The 20,569-nt window shown below is 36.3% G+C and overlaps 1 protein-coding gene across 1 annotated transcript; it reads right to left on the minus strand.

The window, feature by feature from the left end:
- Positions 1-263: 263 nt before the first annotated feature.
- IFI44 (interferon induced protein 44) lies at positions 264-20,496 on the minus strand. The gene is made up of 9 exons (XM_019413913.2): positions 18,896-20,496; positions 18,188-18,651; positions 13,490-13,526; positions 12,588-12,783; positions 12,050-12,199; positions 6,942-7,113; positions 5,784-5,884; positions 3,359-3,560; positions 264-2,287 (listed from the first exon to the last, which is right to left on the minus strand). Exons 2-8 carry the CDS (start codon positions 18,639-18,641, stop codon positions 3,369-3,371), a joined length of 1,302 nt encoding a protein of 433 aa, XP_019269458.1. The 5' UTR covers positions 18,642-18,651; positions 18,896-20,496; the 3' UTR covers positions 264-2,287; positions 3,359-3,368.
- Positions 20,497-20,569: the final 73 nt, after the last annotated feature.

The following is a 20,569-nucleotide window of genomic DNA, read 5'->3' on the forward strand; positions in this document are numbered from 1 at the left end:
CCATCATAGAACGAATGTCCAGACATGCTTGAGTCTGATTCTGGACTCTCTGTTCTGTTCCATTAATTTATCAATGCATCAAAGTCAACTTACATTTTCTTGATATATCTCTTTATACCTGTTTTCCCACTTTGTTCTTCTTAACGAAAGTCTTGGATATGTTTGACCCTTAACACTACTTTGTTAATTTTAGGATAATGTCAACTTCTTCATGATGCTACTTCTCATTTTCAAGCTATATTTACAAATTGAAACATGGTATGTTCACATTATGAAATCTTTATTATAATACAAAATCAGAAACACCCAAAATCATATGGTTTGTTTCCATATAGCTATAAATCATAAAAAGCTTAATGCAACCTATATAGAATATATTGTTGATCTATAAGGAAATTATTAGAGCCACCCATTAACATTAGAATAATAGAATCAATGAGAATAAATGATCTTTACCTATGTAAATAATATGAATCAAACAAATACACTATCTCATGAAAGAAGTCAGACCCAAAAGAGTAAATAGTACATGATATTATGTAAGGGATAAAAAAGCACAAGGCTAATCTACACAATTAGAAGTCAGAATAGTGGATATCTGGGGCATAAAGGGGACTTGTAGGATGTTCTGTTTCTTATCTGAGTTCTAGTTTCATTGGTTTGTTAAGTATCAAAATGTACTGAGCCATACAATTGTGAACTGTGTGCTTTTTATGTGTATACATTACTTTAATAAAAGGATTTTTAAAGTAATTATTAATGATTTTAGACTTATTAATAAGACATTCTTTATAATATAAATGAGAAACTAGATGTAAGACTTCCCTAAATATAAGATACATATTGTGGTACCTCTCCAGCTCAGTTAATCCAACAGTGGTCATGTCCATAATAAGCTCCCTTCTTTTTTTAAAAAAAATTTTTTTAATGTTTTATTTATTTTTGAGACAGAGAGAGACAGAGCATGAGCAGGAGAGGGGCAGACAGAGAGTGAGACACAGAATCTGAAGCAGGCTCCAGGCTCTGAGCTGTCAGCACAGAGCCAGATGCGGGGCTCAAACTCACGAACTGCGAGATCATGACTTGAGCCAAAGTCGAACCCTCAACCAACTGAGCCACCCAGGCACTCCATACTCCCTTCTTCTAGTAATATATCACTCTTCCTGGGCAATTATGACTTAATTCTCTTCTGGAAAAGAGAAGTGATTGTTCCCAGAGGTCAAATATACGATTTGAGCTAAATCAATTGCAGTCCTTTTTTGGAGTATTTCACAATGACACGGGAAAAGAAAATCCTCTTCCTTTTCAGGTCATGAGGCTAAGTGAATGTCAATTTGAAACCTGGATTCAGGTGGTTTAAGATTTATCAAGAATGCTAACCTGAAAGAATGACAGCAATAAGCACAAAGAATGAAGCAGAGGGTGTATATCTGTGTGTGTGTGCATACACATGTGTGTGCACTTGTGTGTGTGAGAGAGAGTGAAAGAGAGAGAGAGAATACCTTTTGAATCCCTAGACTCAACCATTTCTGAGGCAGTTTGGTTCAACCCCAGCCTTTTCTATGGTTTGATTATTTTTTATTCATGTAATTCAGGTTGAGTTTTGTCACTTGTAGCTAAAATAGTTGTAATTGACAGAGTAATCAAATATAGTCCTTGTTAGTCTTAATCCTCCAGAACTCTTACTAATATTAATAGTCACATCCTGGAAGACAGTTTCAGATATTAAACAAACAAACAAACAAACAAACAAATATCTGTAGGGGAAAGAATACATTAACTGGAGACCCAAAGAGAAGCTCAAATACTTTAGTATATGTGCTTCTGAAGGAAGCACTCAAATACTTTAGAAATAAAATAAGAAGGCAAAATAAGACGATGTGGGTGAGGATGAGAACATGCTGACAAGTTATATTAAAATAAACTTTTCCAAAGTCACACACACGCACACTGAAGTTAAACTCAAGTTTTACAAGAAGAAACTTCCATTTTCCACAGATACAGAAAATAAATCCAAAAGAAATCACAATCTTTTTTTTTTTTTACAATTAATGGCTTTAAATCTTGCTGCTCCTAGTTATTGGCAGGTATTACTATTTTGTAGGGCATCTTCATCCCAGACATAAATAAAACATGCCCCTTCTGTTTCATCTATTTCTCTTTTTCCTGTATTTTCTTATTTCTCAATTTTCACTCTTCAATGATGAGATAAAAATTACTAGTATGTGAAGGGTTCACGTATTTGTTTCCTCCTTTTACATACTTGATAATTCCTTTTCTCCAATCTCTGATAAAAGAGAAACAAAATATTCGTAATGGTTTATTTAAGGAAAAGCAACCAGAAGGAAAAGGAATATTCCAATCTCCCCTTTGGGAGAGCATGTGCCCATCAAGAAGAGAAGAAATGGAGAAAACAAGATGGCGGAGTTAGTAGTAGCATGAGAATGTCTTAGTAGTTTGCAAGTGAGAGAGAATAAAGAGGATATTATATTCTAATTTGATTTCTCACAAACTAAAATAAGATTTGAGTATAGATTGAAACTTCTTTCTGTCTGATCTTTGATTGAAACAGTGCAGCATATTGTTGATAGAGGTTGAAAGAGACTGCATGTAATGCTAAAATCTGAGGTCATAAATCTGAAAGGCACATACATCTGCCATGGGCATTAAGACCATCCTGACTACATGGCATTAAGAGAAACTCTGAGGAGGGAGACATGTCAAAAAAAGTCAAGTCGAAAAAGGCAGAAATGTAGGTACCAAGAAAGAGGAATGTAATCAAGGGACGCCTGGGTGGCTCAGTTGCTTAAGCGTCTGACTTTGGCTCAAGTCATGATCTCACGGTTCATGAGTTTGTGAGTTTGAGCCCCGCATCAGTCTCATTGCTGTCAGTGCAGAGCCTGCTTCAGATCCTCTGCCCCCCTCACTCTCTGCCCCTCCCCTACTCATGCTCTCTCAAAAATAAATAAACATTAAAAAATTTAAAAAGTAAAAGAGGCATATAACCAAAGATCACATCTGATCAGAAACAATGTTGATCCAATCCATATCAGGGTCCCAAGCAAAAAACGCATTTCAAGAGAAGAGGGCAAGGATACAGCTTGGGATGTTCAAACAGTACAAATGACAGAAATGCATCATTTCAAAGATTCTATCTTAAGACAGGAGAAAGAGAAGTAGTACAAATCTGTGGGATATACCCTAAGGGTGGGAAATCAGGAAAAGTGAGGGGAAAGAAAAACACATCTGGCCAGTGAGTTAAAGAGTAGGACTATTCACAGGACAGTGATCCATAGAGACACAATGAACTGCCAGGTACCCAATAGATCCAAGCAGGGAGTAGCCATACAGCTGATACCTTCAAGTATTTACACCAGTAAATCCTTGTTTCCTCGAGCGGTCAAATCTTCTAAGAAGTCATCTGAAATCCACAGCATATGTCTCAGCGCAGAGAGGATCAAAACATCTTTTATAGGGTCCAACTCCCACTCTGAGGTATAATTACTAACCACCAAGATATCAGAAAGAGCAAATCCAAGTTTTTTGTGGACTGCCTCTAACTGCAATACAGAAACAGTGACAAATACTATTTTAGGTCAATACACATTGTGAAAGCAATAACAAAAAGCAGGAGCTTGGCAATAGTGTTCCTGTTAGAGAAAATGAAGATAGAGATCTGGTCCCAAAAAGTACTTTCTTAAAGAACTTCACAAGGAGTCTTCAAAATCACTGCTAATTTTCATCAAGAATACACATAGTAGATTCCATATGAATTAGAAATTGAAAGGAACTAATAATTCTGTATAAAGTACTTGGAAATTGAAGCATTTTTAATGCCCTTATGCTGGAGTCTATAATTTCCCTGTTTCCTATTAAAAGTTATTCTCAGGATTAATCTAGTTTTCCTAGACCAGTTTAATATTGATGTTCAATTTGTGCTTAAACTAATTTATCTATGGAATGATATTGCCCGGATTCAAAATAGGGTTCTGTTACTTCTTAGCACTGTCAAAAACACTAGCAAATATTTTACTCTCTGTGCTTTTGTTTTCTCATCTATAAAATGTGGTAATGACAGTACCCATCTCACAGGGTTGTTATAAGTATTGAATAAGAAAATTTATCACATATTTAGTACTCAACAAATATTAGCTATCATTATATCCTCCCAACTGGTATTCCCAAGTCCAGGTTCCTTTTGACTCTGATTTATTCTGCATGTGGGTGGCAAATTAAATTTTATGAAGCTTTACTTTGGTTACACCACTACTCTTCATAGTAGCATCATCTACAATAGCCAAATTATGGAAAGAGCCAAGTGTTCATCAAATGATATATGGATAAAGAAGATATGTATATATATATGTATATATACAAGATATGTGTGTATATATATGTATATATATATTATATGGATATAGTATATCTTATATATATGTATATATATGTATATATATAAAATATGATATATATTATGGATATACATATGGATATATATTATAGATCCATATATATGGATATATGGATCTATAATATATATGAATATATCATCAAACTAGATATATGGATAGAGAAGATATAATATATATATATATATATATATATATATATATGGAACTATTACTCAGCCATCAAAAAGAATGAAATCTTGCCATTTGCAATGACATGGATGGAACTAGAATGTATTATGCTAAGCAAAATAAGTCAGTCAGAGAAAGACAAACACCATATGATTTCATGTATATGTGGGATTTAAGAAACAAAACAAATGAACAAAGGGAAACACACACACACAGAGGTAGAGAGAGAGAGAAAGAGAGAGATAAACCAAGAAACAGATTCTAATTTATAAAGAACAAACTGATGGTTACCAGAGGGGAGGCCTGTGGGGAGATGGGTTAAATAGGTGATGGGGATTAAGAAGGGCACTTGTTAGGGTGAGCACCAAGTGATGTATAGGAAGTCTTGAATTGCTATACTGTACACCTGAAACTAATATTACACTGTATGTGAACTAACTGGAATTTAAATTAAAAGTTTTTTTTAAAAAGAAGAGAAAAAATTGGTATGATTCCCCATAATGCACATCATTAAGTAAAGTCACCTCATGCAAATATAACTTTCATACTCTATCTCCCCCTACAAGGATTCAGCCCTCCACTAAACTGAATGACTCCATGCTCCCCCTAGACACTGCTGTATTGACTTATGCTATCCTCATGGCCTGAATGTTTTCGCCTTTTAGTCTCTTCACCTCCTGAAATCCTCTTTCTCTTTGAAAGCTATTTCTCAGTGACACTCCAGTAATGAAATCTTTCCCATACACTTTAACACAATATTTTCCTCCTTTAATCTTTCAATTTTATTTTGAGTCACTTCATGACATTGTCATAATCATACTCTGTCATCTTTTTCTCCTCTGACTCCTCCATCCCCTCACCTCCACTGATAAAACTGTAAGCTTTTGAGTGCAAGGAAATTGTTTTAATTATCTGTGTCTGGTTAGAGACTAGCACACTGACTCGATTATGAAAGGTAATCAATAAATATTTGTTGAATTGAACCTAACTGAATTAAATTATAATAAATGGAATAATCTGTGTCCATGTAAGGATGAATATATATTTAATTTTTAAATCTTGGGATATGATTTTGAATTATCCAAGTAATTGTTTTCATTCTTAAGTTCAGTAGGTGTCCATTTTTATTTTTACACACAGTAATATCATGCGATTATAGTGACATATCCTAGAAAGTGTGTCTACAAAGAAGGACATCATTACCTTGTGCTTCACAGGAATACATCTGTATATGTCTGTAAGGTCACCTTTTGTAATCAGCTGCATGCTATCCACATGAGTGAGCAAAACCACATGTGGCATACCTAGGTCAAACAGATACGTGTCATTTTGATCATTATAGACAGCATCAGTACTTTTCAGTTAATCAGTTATCAATTACGCAATAGGCTACCAATGAAGCAATTCCAGATATTTGGGAAGGGCCATCACCCTTCAAAAATACCCCCCTCTAACTACTCATTAGTACTCAGAATTCCTCTGACATAGGAAATTCCCTTCAAGGCTTTCCGTGGTATGAGACTTCAAATGAAACCACCTCTTGGACGAGATAACTAAAATTGATGCTACAGTGTTGGTGATAGGTTTCATTTCCTCTCCAAACAGTTGTTTTCATGGAGACTAGAGAAAAGACACCTAATAAACAAGATGGGGGAGAAAAGGCCTCAAGAAGGCAACAGATGTGTCAAAGCATCACAAATAAGTTGGTCTTCTGTTACAATGTTAGCAAGCATCGCCCTGCACACCACCCTTACAAGGCTTTAAATTTCAGAGAGCAAGTAAATCACTCCATGCTTCTAATTTAATCAAAGTTAGAAGTGTGGTAGACTTGCTCTTTCCCAGACAGAATGGATAAGGCCAAGAAAAAACAGAATGGGACACCATAATTCTCTAATCCTATTTACCTTCTCCTAAGACTTTTAACTATCCCTTCCCTACTGAACATCTTACTTCCCTGATGCTTTTTCTTACTGAAATACTGTTTTCCATTTCTAATCACTTAAGGCTCAAGGGAAAATCTAGAACTTTTTGTAAATAAATTCGTGCTAGGATACAGTGGTAGCAGGTAATGAGAACTGTGCCAAACTCTTCATATATGTTGATTTGTTTAATCCTTATAATAAATCCCTGAGTTAGGTGCTATTATCATATTAATTTTATAGATTAGAAGTTAAGACATAGAGAGTTTAACTCACTTGCACAAAGTTATAACACTATCAAGTGCTGGATTTGATTGAACTACACTGATGGGCCAGGGAAGATTCACATATGCAATTTCTTAAGTTTTTCATCCTGTTCTGAAACCGTTCTACAATATAGTCTAATACATTACCCTTAGTAGTAAAGTGGAATGAGACTCACCACACTTTATCAATTGCCTTCGAATTGCTTTGATCTTTGCTATCATCTCATGAGAGATGTATTTAACAGAGTTGACATCAAACACAAATGCCGCACAATGAATTCTGTCCTTCAGCAACGGGTAGTGAATATAGTTACAATGACTTGGTGTGATTGGTTTCATGGAGTTAAACTATAAGATAAACAAAATGCAACACATTAATTCTATGGATATTTATGAGCACATACGATGTATCAGGCACTGTGCAAGTCTCTAATATTATGAGAATAACAATCTGGCAGAGAAGACAGTCTATGCAAGTAGCTATCAACCCTTTCATGCAGTCAGGTAAAGCTTCTGTGACAGAGGGACACATAATCTGGGAGCTACAAAGTACATGGAGTTTGATAAAAGGAATAAAGGTATGGCAGACGGTGTTCTAGATAGAAGCAATGTGGGCAAAGGCGGAGGTGAGAGCATACAGAAAGAAATCCGGTATCATCACACAGAAACCAGGGATGAAAAATAGTTCAAAATGGGATGCATTTACTCTTGAACTAGCAATCCCTCTGCTGGGAATCTGTCCCACATGTGTACTGGCAAAAATACAAAATGATGTATGTACAAGCCTATTAATTTCAGCACTATTTGTAGTGGCAAAATTCTAATATATCAATAGCAGAGAGTATTTCATGACTTCTCTAAAAAGAGGGGAACCACAAATCTGTAAGTATTTCTTATATAGTAAAAAAATGAAAGTAAATGAAAAATTTTTATATGGTTGCTTATAAGAAAAGGGGAGAAATGTATTTGAAGGGGCAGAGAAAGAAAATGAATTCTTTGAATATACATTATTTTGTAAAGTTGAGTTTAAAACTATATTTCAGTACACCAAAATAAATTGTATGTGGTTTGGGCAAATTTTAGTTGACCACTAAGTGTGGGTTCCATACTTTTGATCAGAATTTTGGTGTACTTTCTATGATGGCTTGGAGAATGTATATAGCAGCAGTCACAAACTCATGTGTTTATAGAGGTCTGGTAGGTAATAAAAATGAATGGAGATGTCTAGTGTAAGATAAATATATTCAAAGAGGAAAAAGAGAGCTATATAAATTATAAACATAAATATAAAACATAATTAAATTTAAAAACCCATCCCTAAATTAAAATCAACAAAATGAACTTTTACCTCCATTTGGGGGTCCTCACTACACAAAGAGAGACCATTTCTGATTGTATGTTTTTTCTGATTGACTTTAAAGCACAGTAATTTGTATACTCCTACTACTTGATACACCCTAAATGTAAAATACAATAATACTTTTAAATAAATAAAAAATTAAATAAATAAATAATCTGGTTCAAATTTTAAACTCTTTCTGATTTTGATTATGATTATGTTATATTTATACTAAAATATTATACTATAATATTATACTAAAAGTGGTTATGATTAAACTGTTTATGGTACTGTTAGAATTTGTTTTTTTGTTTGTTTGTTTCAGAGAGAGAGAGAGCATGAGCAGAGGAGGGGCAGAGAGAAAGGGAGAGAGAGAGAATCCCAAATAGGCTCTGCAGTGCCAGCACAGAGTCTGACATGGGGCTCGATCTTACAAACCGTGAGATCATGACCTGAGCTGAAATCAAGAGTTGGACACTTAACCGACAGGTACCCCGGCACCCCGGTACTATTAGAGTTTTATTCTGAGATCACAGTGAATATTTTGTGAGAGAAAGCAAATGAGTTGTGACATGACATTCTGTCATCTCTGGAGTCCTTTAGAATAGAGACCCTGAGAGAAAGCAGATAGAGAAGCAAGACAGAAGAAGATTAAGTAAAAACTACCTAGTACTGAATTTGAAAGAGAAGTTTCTATATGAATTTATAATGCACCTTATCATAAAAAGATCTATTACTTACCTCTGTCCACCAAAAATGGCAAGAATCAATGACCAACCATGTAGCAATAACAATTCTAATAAGCCAAACCAAGACATCTTAGAGAAATAATTGACTCAAAATCAGGCACTAGAAATATATAATATGTGGCTTGGACATCTCTCATACCAGAAATCAAGGAATATAGTAGGTTTTTAGGTTCATGTCAAAAGGACTCACGATATAACTTGTAGAGGCTCCCACTGGTCAGATATGTTAAATGTAATATAAGTATGGAGAAAATGGCACAGGATTGAAACACATTAAATATGTTCAGTTCAGGGGTTCATAATGATAATAAAATAATCACTGGTCATTATTGGCAGATACAAAGAAACCACCTTATGGTTTCAGAAGCTTGTAGTAAAGAAAAAAAATCCTGCCTCTCCCATGTTAACTGTGCCACCAGGTAATCAAACAGTAGATGAGGAGACATTTATCTCCTCATTGAATAAATATAAAATAAAAAAAGAATGATGAAGATAGAATATCACATGTTCACACCCTAATAAACACATGAATCTAGGCATTGAACGTTAATGAATATCGGCATTATTAGAAAAGCAAAAAGAATCAAATAGAACAAAATGTGTGTCTCCTCATGGAAGAGCACAGCACCTCTACAAAGTGGAAGCTGAATCTGAACATGCTTCTAGACTCAATTACCAATTTTCAGGGTGCATAGAAAACAAAAGACCACAGGAAACTGCATCAAGGGATGCAAACAGCAAAGTTGAGACTATGGAGAAGTCTACAGAACAATGGGATTTCTAAGAAAAACAAACAAACAAAAAAACACATTACAAGGAAAAACACCAAAAGAGATAGAGGCAGAATGTACAGGTTAAGAGTCTGAATAAATTTATTTCAATCATTCGCAAATAAGCTGTTTTTAAAATGCATGATATTGAGGCACCTGGGTTGTTCAGTTCGTTAAGCGTCTGACTGTTGATTTCAACTCAGGTCATGACCTCATGGTTTCACGAGTTCGAGCCCTGTGTCAGGCTCTGAGCTGATAGTGGAGAGCCTGCTTGGGCTTCTCTCTCTCTTTGTCTCTCTCTCTCTCTCTCCCCCTCTCACTCTCTACCCCTCCTCTGTTCACACTGTCTCTGACTCTCTCAAAATAAATAAACTTAAACAAATTTTTTAAAAGCATGATACTTATACAACAATTAGGAACTTGGACATTGGGTAATAGTTGATAAATTAAAAAACAATGATTAATTTTAGATATGAGAAGGGTATACAGCTATCTATAACAAAAGGTATATATCCTTACATAGATAAATCCATTATGCATTATGCATTTATGGATTAAATGTTATGACATGTTAAATTTGATTCCAAATACTGTAGGAGAAGAGAAAGTGAATAGACAGAGATGATAGGCTATGAGCCAAAGATTGTTGAAGCTGAGTAAATGAGAAGTCATTAAATCATTTTGTCTCCTTTTGCATAGATTTAACATTCTCTACAATAAAGTTGTTTTTAAAAAAAAAGAATATTTTTTTTAAAAAGCTTTACCTCTACAAGATAATGCTATATTAAAGAATGAAAAGCCCTTGCATGAATAGAACAATAAAACATGCCGTGTTTCTGGATAAGAACACCGGATACGTAAAGATGTAAAACAACTTTGGGTATAAAATTTTAATGTAATTTTAATCAAAGCACCAACAAATCAAACACAAACAATCAAAAAAAAAAAAAAACACAAACAGGCTCACTTGGAAAAGTATATCGTGAAAATAGTCAAGAAAAAAACACAAGAAATAATGAATATGACTTGTCCAGTGAGACATTAAGACATTATTGATTGCTATGGTAATTAAAACAATTAAGTGATATGGTAACAAAATGAATATCATAAAAGAATTGATAAATGCATCAATAGAACAAGCTAGAGAATATAAAAACCAATCCCTATATTTAGTAGGGAAAAGATGCAAAGACATTCAACAAAAGATGTTGACCCAATTGACTAATCATTTGGAACAAGGTGAATTAATGATTAATTCAAAATTTAAATGTTTATCAAAAGGACTAGAAAGTTATGGGGCACATGGGTGGCTCAGTCAGTTAAGCATCCAACTTCAGCTCAGGTCATGATCTCACGGTTCATGAGTTCAAGCCCCATGTCGGGCTCTGTGATGATAGCTCAGAGCCTGGAGCCTGCTTCAGATTCTGTGTCTCCCTCTCTCTCTCTGCCCCTTCCCCACTTGCACTCTCTCTCTCTCTCTCTTTCAAAAATAAATAAACATTAAAAATAAGTAAATAAAATAAAAGGACTAGAAAGTTAAAACAAAAATTGATAGACTAAAGTGGCTTTCACTTTAATCTCCTCCTCTTTCTTGCCTGGAACACCGACAAGGCTCAGTATGAACATCTGGAGAGCATAATGATGAAAGCCCCATGTCTTAGCTTGGACTGCTATAATAAATTACCTTGTGGGGTAGCTTAAACAACAAAAATTACTTGTCACAATTCTGGGGGCTAGGAATTCTAAGATCAAGGTGCTGACAGATTTAGCATCTGATGAGAGCTTCCTTCCTGATCTGTAGACAGCCACCTTCATACTGTGTCCTCATATGGCAGAGAGAAAGTTCATCTTTCTTAGGTCTCTTCTTACAAGGATACCAATCCCATTCATGAGGGCTCTACTCTCATGACCTAATCACCTCTCAAAGGCCCCACCTCCTAACACCATCACACTGGGGATTAGGGCTTTAGCCTGTGAATTTTAGGGGGACACAAATACTTAATCCATAGCACCCCATGCTGAGGGTCTCAGAACAGAAAGTTAGAAAGACCCTTGAATTTAATAACCTCAGAGAGCTTCCACACTGACACAAAGCCACCTACCTTCAGACTTCCTATTACATAAGAAAAATGACCAATGTTAGTAAATTGATGTTAGTTGGATTTGTGTTTCATGTAGCCCAAGGCAGCTGAATGTGTAACAGCATTCAGAGTTGTTATAACAGCTATGATAGAAGAGTTGTTTGCATGTTTTAATTCTTTGTAAAATAAAATATCAAGAAGAAGCAAACGATCTTGAATGAGTACACTTGAAGAAAATAAAAGATGATGCATCAAATTAGATCGGCATTTGCTGCTGTCCAGAGTGAGCAAAAATAAACGTTTTAAATATCAATTATAATATTTCAGTGATTGGCCCAATCATACCTGGTATCTGTCAGAAATGTGGCCTTTCAAGATGTAGGCTATGTCATCCACACACAGCCCTTTTCCTCTCTCATGCAGGCCCATTGTGTCACACAGAACAAAAGGCAGGAAGTTGCCATCCACCGTATCCTTAATGGAATATGTCCTGTACTACAGATGAGAAAAAGGAACTTTAAGAGTACACTTTTTTAAAAATTCCAAACAGAGGGGCACCTGGGTGTCTCAGTCGGTTAAGTATCTGACTTCGGCTCAGGTCATGATCTCACGGCTCGTGAGTTCAAGCTCTGCACTGGGCTCTGTGCAGGCAGCTCAGAGCCTGGCACCTGCTTCGGATTCTGTGTCTCCCTCTCTCTCTGCTTCTCCTTTGCTCGTGCTCTGTCTCTATCTCTCAAAAATAAATAAACACTAAAAAATAATAAGATTTTAAAAATTACAAACAGAGATAAAGTCTACATGTAATGAAGTTGATCACAAAAGACTTCGAACCCAATTAACTGGACCAAAGAAGCAAAGGCTGAGTGGCCCTGAATGGACATACCGTGTCAGATACCCCAGTCGCTTCAGAGCCCACCAGAGCCTGGTGTGTGACATGGCCTCGGAAAACAGACTTCACTGAGTTGAAAAAGCTAGACTTCCCAGCTCTAGTCGGACCCAGCAGCAGAATTCGCACTTGGGGAACGAGGTTTTTATGTGGTTTGTAAGTGTTCACGGCTGACAATAATCTCTCGTGGAGCCTGTACAGACAAGACAATGTTAACAATTGAATGAGGGTAGGTCACAAGAACTTACCATAAATTTTTCTAGAATTTGTTTTCTTTTCTTATGTATTATCATTTATTTTCTATTAGCAACTTGTTTTCCTATTAAAAGGGCATGAAACTATTCTACCTCACATCCTACTGAAAAAGAAGAAAAATAACACTTGTAACTAAAGTCAATCAGACATACAACCTTTCAGATTTAAGCAACCAGACCAAACAAAACTAGTGCTAAATATGAGCTATGTTGAACATGAAAATAACTTACCGGTAATAAACTTTGAAAAACACAGCATAATATGTGACTTTTGGAGTTTATGGAAGTAATAATTTCTGGCATGTTCTTAAAGCTCTATAAGTATTCTCCAACTACCGACCACCACTTCCAAAGCGATTCCCTAAAGTAGTGGAAACGGTAACTGCAAAAATTCTAAGCAAAAGTGTAGACTTGCAGTCAAATAATTAGTTTCCTCCACTTATGTAAAAGCATTAGGAATGTTCCCCCTCCTCGGTGTTCTTTCTGTTTTAACATTAGTATTATCAAATAGTTTTATGATTATAAATATAGTTACAGCTTATTCTTCACAATCCACAAGTTATGTTATAATTTGTGCTACCGATTTATTGACAGAACTTAGAATAAGTCTAAGATCATTAACAGAATAACAGAACATTGACTTACTCATTAATTCCTTCCAGAGTCCTTCTGTCCAACAAATCTAGGGAAATAATCAAAGAAAAATGAAAATTACAAGTTGTTGAATGACTGGCTGACTGAATGAATGTCAATGCATTCACTAGGGAAAAATACAAAAATAGCTTTTCCATGATAACAGTGCAGTATAATGAAAGCAAGTGGAAAAAATTATGGCAAATCTCCTAAACATGTCATTTGCAGAATCTAGAGCTAGAGGCAAGGTGGGCACTGTAAGACTAGATTGTCTACAAATCTTTTCTTACCCAGTTACCCAGCAGTAGTATGTGGCTTGCTCCATCACCAGAAATGAGAACTGGGACACTTTCTGAATCAGAGAAGCAAAGCGAAGAGACATGGACAGGCCAGGGAAAGAGTGGGAATACTTTAAGATAGTTCCTCTCCATAATGCAATAGGTCTGAAAGGGAAAATATACAGAGGCACACACACAAAAAAACCCACAGACACCAGATTTTCTCCAAAACCTAGTATCTGCAACTGGGGCTCCTGGAACTTCCAGTCCAATTGATTTTCTACTTAGCTCTGAAGAGAATGTAGAACTCATCCCTACCCAATCAGAGCACAGTGAGTGGTTCAGGAGTCAGCTGAGGATTTTATTTGAACCAATGAGACTAGGTGAAGAAGTATTTATTTCCTGTGAAGAAACATTCTGTGGTGGTGGGTTTAAAATGAGGGGCACCTGGGTGGTTCAGTAGGTTAAGCGTCCTACTTAGGCTGAGGTGATGATCTCACAGTTTGTGAGTTCGAGCCCCTGAGCTGTGCTGACAGCTCAGAGCCTGGAGCCTTCTTCGGATTCTGTGTCTCCCTCTGTCTCTGTCCCACCCCACTCAGTCTCTGTCTCTGTCTCTCTCTCAAAAATAAATACACATTTTTTTAATTTAGATTAAAAAAACTGAAAGGAACAGGAGGAGTGTTGCTGGCAATTCTACACTACCAAAGAGGAATACTATGTGAAACATTCATAAATATGGTTATATATAGGGATTCTGGGGGGCTCAGTCAGTTAAGCATCTGAATCTTGATCTCAGCTCAGGTCATGATCCCAAGGTAGTGGGATCAGGCCCTGCACTGGGCTCTGCACTGGGCATGGAGCCTGCTTGAGATTCTCTCTCTCTCTCTCTCTCTCTCTCTCTCTCTCTCCACCCCCCCATGCATTCTCACTCTCTTTATAAAATAAATAAATAAGGCTATATGTATGGAAAGAAAACCTCTTTAAATTACCAAAGTAAAAATACTGAAGACTACCTACAATTACTATGATATAATAAAACTAGAAAAGAATAAGTGTAAGCAAAGAGAAAACCAACCTCTTGGGATTTTACAAATCACTCTCTTAACATTAACAAGAAATTAAAAATCAAAATTGTAAATATATTGACAATAACAAAAATATAAACACTTTATATCAATCTTGTGCTAAAAATACATTTCATTAACAGCAAGAAAGAAGGAAAGTTTTGAAAATAAAAAAGAGAAACAGAAAAGAATAAAGAAATATAAGAAAGGAATTAGAAATATAAGAAGGAATTAACAAAAACACAAGACAAATTTTGTAAATTAAGAAAAGGGTAAATTAATATAGTAATGGATTGGTTTAAACTATAAAATAAATTACAGACTAGTCTAATCAAAGAAAGCCAAATTCACAAAATGTCATGCTACAGCTCACATACCTAAATGACTACATACTATATAACCAATAAAAAGTGTTGGGAAAAATTTAGAAGTGACAGAAACTCTCATGCACTTCTTGTGGTGGGTAAAATTGATATAACTATGTTGGAAAGCTCTGTCAGTGTCCACTGAAGCAAACATATATGTTTCCAGTGACCCTGAAGTTTTATATTTATATTCTTCAAAAATATGTGTACATGTGAACCAAAAAACCATGTACAAGACTGTTTATAGCAGCATTATTTGTAATAGCCCCAAACTAGAAAACTCAAAATGTCCACCAGCAGTAATTTTATTAAGAAAAAGTATGATGGAATCATTACAATGAAATCCTATATGAAAATGAAAAGGAACAAATTAGTGCAACATACAATAATATGATGAATCAGTAGAGAGGTAGGAGTTAAAGCAGCTGGCCTGAGATACATTCACTCACTGTAGCAAGTAACACCCTCAAGGAAAAAAGAGAAAAATGACCCAGCCTAACTTCCTTAAAAATTTGCTAATAATCTTATCTCCTGGTATATAGACTAATGATGTTTCCTACAAGGAAAGGATGTACCTCTTGAATGCCCTTAATAAGATGTTCCTGGCTAAGGATTAATTAGAATAAATAAATACAGATTCTATGGATTTATGAGGCACATCTTCATGGGAAATGTCATGTAGGCTGCTTGTCTTAGTCATCTCAGGCTGCCATACAAAATACCATTAACTGGGACAACAGAAATGTATTTCTCCCAGTTCTGGGAGCTGAGAAGTCTGCGATCACTGTCTGGCAAGGTAGACTTAATTCCACGGACTCTTCTCTTGCTTTGTAGTAGCCGCCATCTCACTGTGTTCTCCCATGACCTCTTCTCGTGTGTTCATGTGGAGAGAGCGAGCCCTCTGGTGTCCCCTTCTTATATGAATGCTTATCCTATTGAATTAAGGCCCCACTCTTATGACTTCATTTAACCTTATATACTTCCTTAGAGGCTTCTTCTCCAAATATAGTCACATTAGAGGTTAGGGTTTCAACATACGAATTGGTGAGGGAGTTGGGGGGGGTGGGGACACATTCAATCCATAGCACTGACATACCAATGTTCCAAAACTTAACCACTCTTCAATATGTAAAGTGGCCCATAAACTTCATTTAAAAATCTTGCTGGTAGGGCGGCTGGGTGGCTCAGTCAGTTAAGTGTCCAGCTCTTGATCTCACGGTTCATGAGTTCAAGCCCTGCACTGGGCTCTGAGCTGTCAGTGTGGAGCCTGCTGGGGTTCCTCTCTCTCCCTCTCTCTCTGCCCCTCCCCTGCTCTCTCTCTCTCTCTCAAAGTAAACAAATAAACTTTAAAATAAAATCCTGCTGGTTGTTTTTAGCCAGAAAGCATATGTCTAATATGCAAAAGAAGGATCTAGGAGCCACATAGAATATTCCTGTACCCTTTCTGCCTTCTCTGAGACTTCTGATTATCTTTATCTTTGAAATTATTAGTAAAACTTTATACTGGGTGAGATACCTGATTCGTAGAGGTCTGATTTTAGAATCCATTACCTTGTTTAGTTTAGTCCCTCAAGCGTAATGTTGAATGAAAGAGGTCAGACAAAAAAGAATACATATTTTGATATGATTCCATTTATATAGAATTCAAAAACAAGAAGTAATTAGTGTCAACACAAGCCAAAGTAATAGTTATCTTTGGCTGGCAATAACCAGGAAGAATCAGCAAGGAGTCTTTTGAAATGATGGTAATAATCTATTTCTTCATCTAAGTAGTGGTTACCTTAGTGCGTCTAATTTATAAAAGTTTATTAATTGGTACATTTATCAATTGTGCATTTTTCTGTTTATGTGTTATACTTCAATAAAAAGTTTACTTAACTGATCCAGGATGCTCAATATCATGACATATCCAATTAAATTTACCAGACATCAACAAAAGAATTTTTAATGTTTGGAGCAGCCAGGAAAAAAGATCAAATCATTCAAAGAGAAACAACAAAGACAAATAAGTAAGTCTGTACCTGTGTTTTCCACAGCAATATCAATGCTGTGGAAACATTACAAAATCCCCGACAATAAAATGTGATTCAAGAATTACATACTCTGACAATAATTCAAGTATGAAGACCACAGACAATTAGTTTGGAACATGAAAATACTCAGAGAGTTATTCCCAGGTTTCTTCTTTTAAATGGATAGACATAAATAACTATTTCATGGAAGAAATGTAAATGGTTGATACACACAGACTTCCGTGTAATTAGGTATAAGCAAAAAAGAAAACGAAAAGCCCTCCTTGACCATCAAATTGACAAATATTCTAAAGTTTGATAATATCAAATAAAGGCAAGAAGACAGGGAAATAGGCATTTCTATAACACTCTTGGGAATAGTATAGACAACTGAAGCTTTTGAGAGGTGTCTGTCAAACTGCAAATGTAAATATTTCTTAAACAGCAATCCCACTTCCAGGAAGTTACTATAAAGAAGTAACTTCTTGTGTGCACAGTTATATGCATGAAGATATTATATAAAAGCACTGTTTATAACAGCAGATATTGGAAACAATGTCCTCTGGAAGAAAAATAAATTAATTAATTTTGGTCTTTTGATATAATGGATATAATGGGAAACTGCAGGATCTAGAACGAATCAAGAGAAGTTCAAGCTTTGGTTTCATTCCAAGAGCAGCCCTCTTCAAGTTTGCTCTCTCTCTCTCTCTCTCTCTCTCTCTCTCTCTCTCTTTCTCTCTCTCCCTCTCTCTCTCTCTCTTCTTCTTCTACCTTTCCTCCCCTTCCCCTACCCTTTGCCCACACAAACACCCTCCAGAAAACTCTGTATATGCTCCTTTTGACCGTGGTTGTGTCTCAGCAAACAATGTGTGGCCAGGTTTCAGTCTGGGTCACCCAGAGACAAGGACATTCTTCCTTAAAGAAATGGGTCACCTCAAATCCTCCGAACATTCAGGAGAGAACTCTATATAAGTTATCTAATTAAACCTACCTTCACATCGAAAAACTTCACATTCCTGAAAGGGAGAAGCTTGCATATGAGGTAATCGAAGTTTTTCACTTGTATCTAAGTTCAGAGTCATCACTTGTTTCCTCATATTTATGTGGAATTCTAAGTCATTCCTTCCTCTACTACCATCATGAAACAATTCAGTTGGTACATATGAGCTTATTTTGCATTCTGAAATTGTATTCTCTTCAAGAGCAAAAAGGACGATGGGAATTTTCTCCTCTTTCTTGCAACTTGTTTTCATATATGCGCCAACAACATAGTGTTCCTTATAAATCACCACCACAATCGGCCCTTGATCACAGCATCTCTTAAACAAATAATATGCAGAGAATTCATGAACACTAGCTTTATAGAGAAGGGTAAACTGTTTTCCTCCAAAATAAGTTTGCAGATTCTTTTCTTGCATCCATGTCAAACGAGTTCTCACCGCCATACTTCTCGATCTAGCAGAAAATCAAATACATTTTCCAATAAGTATTGAAAAATGGGTAACACATACTGTCACAAAGCTTGCATTTGTTCCTCTTCTCTACTTTACATTATACATTGAAAGAGTAAACCAAGGATGAACAGACAGCAAGAAAAATCATTGACTAGTTTTCCATTCTAAAGGATTTCTTTTAATTAAAAAAAGAAGACTATAATTTGCAAGTGGCTAGGAAAAGTGGAAAGCAGCAACTCATTTACCTGTTTGTAGAATCTGTACAAGGACTGAAGTGGAGCGTAGCTGCTCTGTCTGGACAGCTAAGCAGACACACGATAGGAGCAAAAAATTCTTCAGCAATGTGGAGGCTTCGGTGACTCAGAGAAAAGGAAACTGAAACTTAGTAAGGCCCAGCCCAGTCGGCAGAGTGCCAGCTTCCTTCTTCCAGGGAGCACAAGCTGATCCGCTTAAATTTGTGAAGTAAAGTCACATAAAAATATGAGAGCCAAAGAACTGAAGTCAGAGAAAAGAAAAGCTAACAGCTTGCCAGATTTTTAAGTGGACTTTTTTAAAGAAAAATTTAGTCAGTTTCTGTATGTTGAAATACACACACACATACACAAACACACACACACACATGCTGTTTAATCTGACTCCAGGACACATGCCCCAGATTCATCCACTTCTCTACAATCAACTTATTTTCATCAGGGCCCACTGCTTTCTATACCACTGGTGGTAAGACAGGTTGCAGCAAAAAAGAGTGACGATTTCTGATAAGCTGTGACAGAGGAGCAACAATCTCAAACAGAGAACACTGGGGTAGGACATAAGGATTTTGGAGACCAGTAAGTATAAGGACAATGTCACCACCATCTGAACACCTTCCTCAGTCAGGTCCCACTGCTCCCCAACAGGCTCAAAACAGCAGGAGGTTCTCTCTTTGTCATTTTGCAGACTGCCTCAAGAACTCAGACTGAAGCAGGACTGTCTCACATTGCCTGGCAAACAGCTGTCAGTTCATTAAGGAAGCCAGGAATGTTAGAGTAATTGACAAGTTGCCTGTATCATCAATGGAATGGAAATAGAAAGGCCTAGCTCCTTAATAATAAAGAAACAAGATGTGGAGATGGTAGCAGAGACCATTTGGTAGTCTGTACTTGCCTCATATTCTTTTAAGAGACCCTGTAGAATTGGCAGTTTCAAACCTTCCCCACACCCTCCTACACATACAAATAATCCAATAATTTAGGTAGCCCTTGACCATAAAGTATGTCATTTGAATGAACCAGCACCTTCAACAAATGGTTACTTCCAGCTCTCCCTTCCTTGAGCTTTTGGAAGACACCAGCCCCCCACATGAGTTCAGAGGTGTCATAAGTCCCATGCAGAGACCTGTGTTGGTGTGACCACACACTTCCTGTGGGCCCCCCAGTTCTGTTCCTCTTTCATATTTCTACCAAAGTTATGCCAAATTTCTCTTCCCCTTTACTTCCCAGCAGGGGGGCTATTTTGCAGTTTCTATGGAAATGGGAAAAGTAAACTTCCCTCTATTTTTTTCCTCTGTTACCTTTTTAATTCATAGAATTCCATAAATTCTATGTTCAGGTCCTTTCATGGTCTGGACTCTCAGGGGTCTACTATGGAAACTAAAGAAAATCTAAACATTGTTTCAGGTTTTTTTTTCTTCACTCTTTGGTTTAAACGATCTTCTCAGGAGGACAATGTGAGTGATTCTGTAAATAGGGGAAGAACTATATGCAAAGAAGTACAGAAAAAATATAAAAGTTGCTATTTTAAGGGGTTGTCTAACCACACATAGTGTCCATTTGATATATTCCAAGTCTTATGATGCAGATAAGTTACTTTTTTCCCCCTGAAACCCCCTCTGTCTATATCTAACAACCAGAACAGAAACACTAACTGATTATCTGCCA

Source organism: Panthera pardus, unplaced genomic scaffold (assembly GCF_024362965.1).
Source record: "Panthera pardus isolate Hobbes unplaced genomic scaffold, ASM2436296v1 HiC_scaffold_11, whole genome shotgun sequence".
In the NCBI taxonomy this organism is placed as follows: Eukaryota; Metazoa; Chordata; class Mammalia; order Carnivora; family Felidae; genus Panthera; species Panthera pardus.